At 30.9% G+C, this 10,912-nt stretch overlaps 2 protein-coding genes across 2 annotated transcripts; both read left to right on the top strand.

Annotated features, from left to right (window-relative positions):
* Positions 1-1,878: 1,878 nt before the first annotated feature.
* LOC107610676 (transcription factor MYB88-like) lies at positions 1,879-6,315 on the top strand. Its single transcript, XM_088495425.1, has 12 exons — positions 1,879-1,883; positions 2,369-2,572; positions 2,688-2,739; positions 4,146-4,247; positions 4,361-4,407; positions 4,496-4,552; positions 4,674-4,746; positions 4,957-5,012; positions 5,100-5,282; positions 5,359-5,540; positions 5,701-5,846; positions 6,220-6,315. The coding sequence occupies exons 1-12, from the start codon at positions 1,879-1,881 to the stop codon at positions 6,313-6,315; spliced, it is 1,203 nt and encodes a 400-aa protein (XP_088351551.1).
* Positions 6,316-6,429: 114 nt separating this feature from the next.
* On the top strand, positions 6,430-7,579 carry LOC148547404 (transcription factor MYB88-like). Its single transcript, XM_088497107.1, has 3 exons — positions 6,430-6,632; positions 6,765-6,913; positions 7,463-7,579. The coding sequence occupies exons 1-3, from the start codon at positions 6,434-6,436 to the stop codon at positions 7,577-7,579; spliced, it is 465 nt and encodes a 154-aa protein (XP_088353233.1). The 5' UTR covers positions 6,430-6,433.
* The last annotated feature ends 3,333 nt before the right edge of the window (positions 7,580-10,912 follow it).

Here is a 10,912-nt window from a genome sequence, read left to right as displayed (position 1 = left end):
ATATTAATCTTTTAATATTTTTATGAAAAATAATAATATCATTAATTCTTGATAATATCATTACTGTATTATATATTTGTATAAATTTATAAAAAATAAATAATATTATTAGAATAAGAGTGTTATTATTTATTTATTTATATATTATTATTTATCTTATAATTAATACAATTGTATTTTTTAAAAAATAATTTAATTAACTAAATCTTTTGAAATTAATTTAGAGATAATGTAATATTTTAGAAACAAATTTAACTGTTAACTTTTATTTTTGTGCTAACCAAGAGGTGCATTAAAATTAATTACTTTAGGTGTATATCAAAATTAATTATTAAAATAAAATATATATGTAATATAAAATACATTAGACTTACAGCTGATTTTAGCGTGTAAATAATATTTTTAATTAAAAATGTGCTTTTAACTTAATGGTATGTGTTAAGAGTTTGTTTAGGTAAGTTTTCAAAAAAAATATTTTTTTGAGTTTTTTTTTTTTTGAAAAATAAAAATAATTTTATGTTTGGTTATCTTATGCAAAAAAAATTTTTATTTATTAATTATGATTAAATATAATAATCTAAAAGTATTTTTTTGTTTATTTATTATGTAAAAATATTTTTTAAAAAAATTAAAAAAAATAAATTATAACTTCTCAAAAAAATTATTTTTTAATATTTTTATTTTTATTATTATAAATTTATTAAATATATTAAAAATAAAAAAATTTATTAAAAAAATTTTTACCAATTTATTAGTGCTCAAACAAATACTAAATGTGTGTTTGGATTAGAGTTTGCAAACGAGAATTTGTATAAATTTGATTTTATAAACTTTGATTTTGATAAAAAGTGAGTTATGTTTAGTAATTTTGTATCAAAACGGATTATAACAAAATGAATATTATTTGAATTACATCATTCAAAATTACGTTTAGACAAAAAATACTAAAAAAAAAAAGACATAAATTTATATCATTCAAAACTATATTATTTTAACACTATTTGACTATAATTTCTTTTAAAAATAATTTAAATTTATGTGTTAAAATTTAGTACTCTTTTTGTATTTAATTATTTCTAATGAAATTTATATTATAAAAATTAACAATAATAAATAAAATATATACTAATTTAAAAATATATAATAAAAAATATACAAAGTCAAATAAAAAAATAAAGTTCTATCAAAAATACGTATTAATAAAAATGATTAAAAAAATTTATATGAACAATGAATACTAAAAAATCTATTAAAAAAATACAATAATATACCTAAGTGAACATTAAAAACATTCTAAATAAAAATTTTCATACTATTAGCAAGAAAAAAAATAAAAATTAAAACTTTAACAAAGAGTACTAATAATAATATTTAAAAAAATATTTAAGAACTCTTATGATTATTTTTTTGGTATCTTTTATTGTAAATAAGATTAAATGACAAAATTAGTAGATTGTCAATTAATTTTTTAATTGATCAAGTGAACCCAAAAGCTAAATGCAAAAGTTACAATTGGTTGCTTTTGATAAACGGGAGTTCAAATCCAGAATTATGTTCGCGTTTAAAGAAAAAAAAGTTAACCAAACAAAAATTATAAAGTTAAAAAAAAATTAAACATACTTTTTATGCTTCCAACGTGTTTACCAAACATTAACACAACCTAAATCTTCATAACTGAAATCTATTCCCATGATAGCACCTTCATTATTTTTCTCGCACACACACCTAAACCACCACCTCTCCCTCTTTTCCTGAGCCTTCTCATCTTCCCTCTTCTTCCAACTTTTTTTTAAAATTCTGAATCTGATGTTAATTATTTAATTGTATTTTATGGTGATTATTTAATTGTATTTTATGGTGGTGGCATGACATACTGAAATGCGGTTTTCCTCCTCATCAAACATGGAAAGAGCTCAAGCGACTTTAAACTAAGAATATGCATATTAAAATATTGAATAGGGTTTAAGTTCAATTTGAATAAATAATTTAATTAATTTTTTTTAAAAATAACTTAAACAATAAATTTTTATATTAAAAGTAGCTTATAAATAAATTATTTTGTATTTAATTTTTTAATTCTAAAAGTGTTTATTTAAAAACATATAAACATAGAATAGAACACCAGTATCTCACATAGTTCATATAAACAATAACATGAGCAGAATTCTTTAAAAAACACAATAACAGTAAGGATAATTACAACAGGTTACTATTATGTATTGAAAATAAGTCAAAAAATTGAGTCCAAATACAGAACAGAGAAATAGAGCATTTCAATTCAGCAGGTTACTCATGAAAATTACCTGAAGTCCTGAACACGGTGAAGAGATTAGGGCCTAGGGGTGAGAGATTGGGGGTTTTCCACCAGAGAATCCAAGCAGCTGCTGCTAGTGTTGCTTTGGTTCTTGAGCATCAAGGTTTTCCACCAGAGCTCGCCGCCTTCGATTTTATCCAGATCCAGATCCAAGATTCAACGCCATAACAGCCTGCTCAAGGATCTGAACATCGTCGTCAACGTTGACGAGAAAACCGACCAGCACAGGCAGGAACGGCGGGGTGAACGGCAGAATAGGTGAGAGTCTGAGAGATTGGGGGTCAGGGGGTGAACGGCAGGGTGAACGGTTTCAAAAATTGGGGGTGAATGGGTGAGATTGGGGTCTGGAGATTTGGGTTTCACTTTGTTTCAGGCTTTCACATTTCAGCGCCGTGAAGGAAGGAACAAGGAAGGGAACAGGGAAGGTGGCTGCAACACAAAGTAACTAACGTGCAAAACATTATTATCACTATTGCTTAATGGCTTTGGCTGCTTTTAAAGTGCATTTATTGAGTCCGTTACTATTTTGTTATCCACCGCCAATATTACTTTTTAGAAAAAATGACGGTTGATTAAAATTTAATTGATTACTATTAAAATTAAAAGATAAACTATTATTTTTATTGACAAATATATATATTCAGAATGTAGGTACATTTATTTACGAAAAAATAAAAATAACTTTGTACAAAAAAGGATTTCAGTTAACAAAAATATTTTATGTCTAAAAAATTATTCAAAATTTTTAGTTTATTTTTCCTAAATTTATTCTATCCTTAATTTTCAACACTTCTCTCTACTATAACACTCAAATCATTTTTCATAGAACTCTCATCTTAGAGAATTGGAAAAAAAAATGATATAGATAACTCCAAAACAAATGATAAAAGTGACATAAATAAATCAGAGGAAAAAGCAAGAAGAACCTAAAAATTTAGGGCTAAACTCAATTTATAATATAATGATAAAAAAATGTGTGGTAGATTTTTTATATAAAGAAGGACTAAAATAAAAATCAAAATAGATGATTGTGTTTAATCTAAAAAAAAAACCCAAAGAAGGCAAAGAGCAACGAAAAAAAAAAATTACGAGGTATAATTAGGGGGTTGGCAATATGTACTCTATCCGCGGGTACCCAATTTGACTCCACCCGCTTGGGTAGGGTTGCCAACCCAATCCGCAGCGGGTAGGGTAGGATTCTCGTGCGGGTCGGGTAGGGTGTGGGTTGAGTATCAACCCTACCCGACCAACCCGCACTTTATATATGTATATGTTATATACTTATATAAAAATATATTTTAAGTAGATGTTGAACCAAAGACCTCTCACTAAATGCAAAAAATCCATAACTACTAAAAAGAATTATTAATTGATAATTTAATTTTTTTTACATAAAAGTCAATTTTATTTTAAATTATCATCAAATTATATATTTTTGGTGTAATGCACGAAGTTTAAATGTGTATAAATTTTTGGAAAATGCTATTTATACACCAAAATCAGTCACTAAAATCAGCTACCAATGTATTTGTGTATAAATAAATGTGTGATTTAATTTATTTTCAATGTGTATTTATATTCTAACATATATTTTATATTAGTGGCTGACTTTGGTGGCTGATTTTAATATACACGTAGCATAACTCTTATTTTTTATACTTGTGTTTATAGGTAAAGGCCAATGAAAGAGAAAGAAGAAGTGGTTCCACCTTCTTTTTTTTGCCCCCTTTTTTCATTTTTTTTTCATCCACAAACCATAATAGCTTTTATATTATTTTACAAAGGTGGAGCGTTTGGTTTTAGCATGCAAGCAAGAGAGCCACCTCAATAGAAAAACACCTTTGAGAGACAAATCAAAGACATAAAGAAACAGGAAGAACAGTGTAACAGAGAATTTAAGAAGAAGGGTCACATTGTAACCTGGACTCAAGAGGTAAAAACTTATTCTCTCTATTGCATTTTTTTTTGTTTAATAATAGTTCTTTGTCTGCTTATGAATCCATTTGCATTTGAATATTGTCTTATGCTTGGTTATGCGAGTTTCAGGAAGATGATATACTGAGAGAGCATATTGGTATCCATGGAACTGAAAAGTACTAATTCTTCCTCTCCTGGGTTACCATTGTTTTTGCTTCTTTCCTTCCTTGAAGTAACATTAAAATGGGTTCTTGTTATATGCAGTTGGGCAATTATTGCTTCTAAATTCAAGGACAAAACGACAAGACAGTGCAGAAGAAGGTGGAGATTTTGAAATGCTTATTGTGTATTTTGAATTTCCTTGATCTTCTGCTTTGTTGTTGTTGTTATTATTATTATTGTTGTTACCAATCTGATTCTTAAGTAACTAATAAAATATCAGATGGTACACTTACTTGAATTCTGATTTCAAGAAAGGTGGATGGTCACCAGAGGAAGACATGCTCTTATGTGAGGTATATCCATGCTTCCTCTCTCCAAAAGTTAGATTTTCCACTGGAGTTTAACAAGCTTACTTTATTGTATAAGATTAGGAATCTACACAACTTTAAGAACTTGGATTTCAATGAAAAAGTCTACAGAACAAGCTTGATTTGCTACTCTAGCCTATCCATATTTCAGTAAATCTGTTTTGTGGCTTTAATTTCCTGCAATTTTCTTTGCAGGCTCAAAAATTATATGGCAACAGATGGACAGAAATAGCGAAAGTGGTTTCAGGAAGGTAACAAAAGTCATTCTCCTCTTCATGCACATTCAGAATGGAAATTGTGTGAACATTCAAATCTTATTGATCATGCTTTGTATGCAGAACGGATAATGTTGTGAAAAATCGCTTCTCTACGCTCTGCAGGAAGAAGCAAAAATATGAAGCTTTAGCTAAAGAGAACAGCATTTCATTACAAATCAATTCAAATAACAAGAAAATTGTTTTCCAACATGCTTATAATACAGATGCAACATCAGAATCTGCTATATCTATCAAGAAAATGAGGTAAAGTACGGTTTATGAATCCCAATACACAAATTTACAAAGAATGATGCTAAAATATTCTCCTATTGTAATGCAGGAGGGCTCATATCACAGATGATGGAGGGAAGATCAAGTTTGGAGATAGATCACATTTGCGAAATGGAACTTCGATAAATCAGCATCCAAGGACACCATTCGCAGTATTAGCTCAAAACTCACAAAACATAAACAATTTGCTAGACGAGCTTCAAATTTGCAATGCCAAGTTTAGTAGTTCTGGTAACTATCTCCAAATTGAATTTTATTAGTTACATACATAACATGATTCTCAAGTTTTGAAACCTAAAGCATAAAACAAGTTGCAGTTAAGATGTTCAGCAAATGTAACTTTGGCCATCCTCCTATTCTAATATTAAACTGGTTTATTATGCCTTTGCAGCTCAAAATAATAAAACTCAAGGAACATTCCTAAAAAGGGATGACCCAAAAATAGATGCATTAATGCAACAAGCAGAGTTGCTGAGCTCACTAGCTCAAAATATTGATACAGAGGACATGGACCAAAGTCTTGAAAACACGTGGAAGGTGAACCTCCATAATCTCTTGGCCTGTATTGTTTTGATTTTGAGCATTGAGCACGTTATGTTTTTGTCATAATTGAAATATGTAGTTGGTTTCATGAGCACAGCCTCTATAGAGACAACATATTTCTAGTCTCTAATAAAAGTTCAGCATCAACAGAACCAAAGCAGAATCATAGAAGTCACATTTGTAGCATCAAAATGTAACTGTAAAGTACTAGGCATTTCTCTAGTCATGAAGATGGCAAGAGACATGAATCATTAAAGGAAGTTGACCTTGCCTTTAAGAAGTCTGAAGTAACTGTCATTCTTGAGCAGATATGAGAAATGCTATTACTTTGTAGAGTTCAACTGACACTACTTTGGATTGGTGCTAGGTTCTTCAAGAGTTTTTGAACCGAACCAAAGAAGCAAACAACCCGAAATGCAAGATTCAAGGTTTAAAGCTTGCTGATCTTAAAAAATATGGTTGAAGACTTGAGTAGTGACGAGGGAGGCCAGCCATGTTGGAGGTACTTTAAAGACTTTAAAAATATAATTTCTTGTATGCTTAACAAGAAGACTAATATTTTTTTAATATGATTCAGGCAAATGGATCTGTATGAAGACTCTCCAGCCAGTTCTGAATACAGTACAGGATCAACTATCCTCCCTCTCTCAGCTGGTGACATTATAGAACACTCTTCACACCGGGATATAGAAACTGAAATGAAAACCACACAAATTGAAGATAAGAAAGAAGTAGATGGATGTGAGAGAGGTGTTCTAGTTACTGCAACCCTGGATCAAGGTAACATAATTCATTATTAAGAATGAAAATTCTATCATTTTTCTAAAGTATATTACTTTTTCTCCTTCATGTATTAATACCCTTATCATTTTAATGAACCAAAATGCTAATAAGATATACATATTTCCATAGTAGATATGCTGCCGAATTCGGAAGAACAAATAAACAATGATAGCGCTGTTTCTGCCTCATCAAGAGTGGAGTTTGGTTCCCCTGTTCAAGTAACTCCGATATTCAGATCTTTGGCTGCAGGGATTCCCAGCCCACAATTTTCGGAAAGTGTAAGTTACCCAAACACCTTGGGATTAAACAATTTTAAGACCAACAGAAATACTATCACAGTAATAGTAACAACTAACAAGTATTAATATATTGTTAATAACATTATATATTAGGAAACCCAACTGAACCAATGTTCCTACAATATCAATAATCAATATGAATCAGAAGAAGGACTTCGAGAAAGCTATTAAATTATCCATTCCAGCAGTAACATGATAATGCAGTGCAATTTAGGTGTGGTGTTGGATCAGTGGAATCAAATCATGTTTTAACTGCAGTAAGCAGATTATAGATCCAAAGTTATCAATAAAGAATAAATTGCTACTTTCTAGTTTCTAGGTCCGTTCTGATGCAGATGAAGACAACATCCAAAACATAGGTCAACTACATAGCCATGAAGCATATTTTGTTATCTCCTCCTAATTAGTTTCATCTGTATACTTGCTATGAGCAATTAGCCAATTAGTCGTTACCCTTTTTCTTGTCATGCATTCCAATTTATCAAAGTTTGAAGCTAGACTAACCATTTGTTCTTGAACTTCTTTCAGGAAAGGAACTTCTTAAGGAAAACACTAGGAGTGGAGTCTCCATCTCTCAACCCAAGTGCTCAACCATCACAACTGCCACCCTGCAAAAGAGCCCTACTAGACAGTTTACAATCCTAGATCCCAATATCCATAGGTTATTTTCCCCTTTCTGAATCCTTGACATCCTTCTTTGCCTAGTTTGAGAAACATTTCAATTTTATCCTGCCCTAAAACTTTGAAAGGCATACCCTTGGCAAGAATCTAATGGTATGTTCTTGCCATCTTCAACATATCTAACAACATCCTTCCCTTCACTCAAGGGTTACCTCCTAGATAATGGCACCAAAAATCAGTGTGCTTTTAGAGTGTGATTCTTTGGTTTGTCTTCTTTTCACATTATTCTGGGTTTGTTTTTCTCCAATCCAGCATTTTGCCTTTTTTTATGTACAGAGCCTGGTGTGTTATCATTAGTCATCTTGCGCATATGTATACATTGGCATATCGCCTTTCCTACTACATATAATGAACAAAAACAAAGAGAAAAGTTGCAAAGGGAAAAGAAGTGTGTAATAAAGGATTTTCATTAATTAGTTGGAACCTAGATTCTTATTTGTTTGTTTTTGGTGTGCATAGATTATAGAATAAATTATCTTCCCCTTTTTTTTTGTTTCTGATGTACTGAAACTTAAGTATAATTGAGTGGTATTTTGGTTTTGGTGTGCTCAATGTTGTATCTATTTCTTACACAACCAAATCTAGAGAATTCTTCAAAAAAGTAATCCCAATTAGGCATAAACAAATTCTCTCACTCTCTGAACATGAAAGCAGACATGTACATTGTCCTTTCATACAGAAGAAGAAAAAAGGGTTCTAGACAAAATTATGTACTTACATAAGATAGAGGGACCCTGTGTTGTGTTGTGGCAGATTCATGCTGCATGCAGATTGCAGAGCTTTCCTTCATGGAGTGCTTGATGAGTTAATTAGTTCCATGGCTGTTGATGGTGGTTGTGAAGTGGAATCCAGAAGGCATTACATAACATAATAAAATGATGAATATGAAAAAGGCATTAGCTCATAAAGAAGGAGGGAACAATCTACAAAATAAAGCGCCTTCCTTTACTCTTAACTTTCTTCATTAAAGGCAAACTGCACCTATGACTCTTTTGATTACACAGTCAACACTTTTAGTGAGTTTTTTGAAAATCTGTAGTGCTCTTCATATAATTCCATGCAAGTATGCAATTTCAAGGGTGAGAAATTTAGATAAGATTTTTAACTTCTAGTATAAAATAAGTGCTTTTTCAATCAATCCTGCAGCACTCTCTATCCAACAAAAGTGTCTTTTTAGCAACATATTTGTCATTTGAGAATTCTAAAGTGATGCTACTAGCTAATTCTATCTAATTGTTCCCTTCACTAAGTATTTTCATTGACTTGTAATTACTATTATTTACAATTTTCAATAGATTTTTTTTTTGGTGTCATAGATTCAAAGTCTAGATTTAAGTTACAGTTACACAATCATATGTTATCATAGAACTTTATGAGACCCTTATCTTAGGGGACTGTGTTTTAGTTTAACTGTTGTAAAAGAATTAAAGAAATGATCTTTTATATATTTAATTTAATACCACAAATAAGTAATAACACAAATAAATATTTTTTTTTTGAGTTTGTATTTCCATAAAAGATTTTAGTGTATTTAAAGGTGAATATGTATATAACAGCATAACGCATCCCAACTGTAACAATCATAGGCTTCTCCATTTTTACATACATAGAGATGGTAAACAATAAGGAAACATTTTTCCCCCAAACTTCACCGAATATATATCTTTCATGTCCTATAAGTGAAAATGTGAAATGATGTGAAACAAAAATAGAAAGCTTAAACACAGTGCATCTCATAAATGCAACTTAATATGCCATTGGTAATAACATGGTGTTCCGCCTAATCTGATTCTATTTGAACCCAAATAGACATAAAAAAAATAACTCTATACCACTTTGAATTGATTCGATATATATATATATATATATATTTTGTGGTATTGAAACGATTTGATTTATCTTAAATAAAATTCAGCTTTCCTGGAGCATGAAATAGTGCTGGTGATATACATATACTGACCTGGAATCAGTTTTTGAAGATTTTGCCAGTACCTCCAAGCAGACAAGAAAATAAAAATAACTGCACTTAAAAACCAGTAAGACACAGAAATAAACAAATAAATCATAGCCATGCAGTGAGAGATAGGCCCAAAATCTCTAAAAAAGCTTCTTTCCAGAATGAAGAGCCCATATAATGAAAAAAGCATAGTAACAAACTTGGGATGGTTGTGTCCAAAAAATAAAAAAATTAATGGTTAGTTTATTAATCTGTTTAAGCAAGTGTTAGGGTTTGAATTTGCCTTGTGCGTGAAGCAACTCATTGACCTTAAATGGAACTTCGATCGGCAATGAATTAGTTCTTAACTTGATGGGCGAAGGATAAAGTCACCAACCAGGAAAAAAAAAACAAATAATCATAAAATTGATAACTTTAGTATCAAGCTTAGTCATCATGATTAGAAAAAAAAAAGCTTAGTCATGAATCTTAAGGCTACATAATCGAGGGAACAGTCCCGTTAAGACAACAAGTAACATACTTGAATGCTTCAATTCCCATAGCTGGACCAATAGTGTTGGTAATTCCACAACTCCAGTAAAACCACCAAGGGAATCACCACTGCTCCCACTTGACTATATCTTAATCACTGTAAACTTTTTCTTAGGTTTAACTAACATGTATTAATAGAATGTTTTAACAATTATTCTCCACATATAAGTCATTTACACATATAAGTTCATATAGGTCATTTATATTCTCGCACCCTGCACATTCTTCTTCTTCTTCTTCTTCTTCTTCTCCTGACACTTCGTCTTCTTTTTCTTTTCCTTCTTTTTCATTATTTTCTCTTTCGTTATCGTCATCACCAACACCACCAACTCCTCCTCCTCCTTCTCCTTCTTTTTTCGTTGGACTTTTTTCTCCTTTCTTCCTTTTCCTCCTTCTTCTCCATCATCTTCATCATCATGATCATCATCATTATAGCATCGTCGTCTTCTTCTTATATGTATCGTCGTTATCGTTATTGTTATCGTTATCCTAGAAATTTTGCCATATTGATGATGCTGCATGATCCAAAATTTTTGCCATAGAATTTTCTCAATGAGTAATACCCAAAATAGGTCTCCAAAGATTTGGCGGTCCGACAGATTTGTCTCTCAGAAAAATTAATTAGGTCACAGGTCCCCAAGATATTAGATATATGTCATATAGGTTCCCAAGTCAGGTCGAAGCGGTTAACACGACATTCTCTCTCCTATGTGGAGGTTGTAGGTGTGACGTGTCAGGTAAAACAACACGCGTTGTGCTCAGGACACATTAGTCCCCAGACACGTGGCTAAAACGACGTCGTTTTGGGA

The sequence above is a fragment of the Arachis ipaensis genome, chromosome B8 (assembly GCF_059453495.1).
Source record: "Arachis ipaensis isolate K30076 ecotype BB chromosome B8, ASM5945349v1, whole genome shotgun sequence".
Classification (NCBI taxonomy): domain Eukaryota; kingdom Viridiplantae; phylum Streptophyta; class Magnoliopsida; order Fabales; family Fabaceae; genus Arachis; species Arachis ipaensis.
The sequence above is the reverse complement of the archived record's forward strand: the minus strand, read 5'-3'. Positions and strand labels throughout refer to the sequence as shown.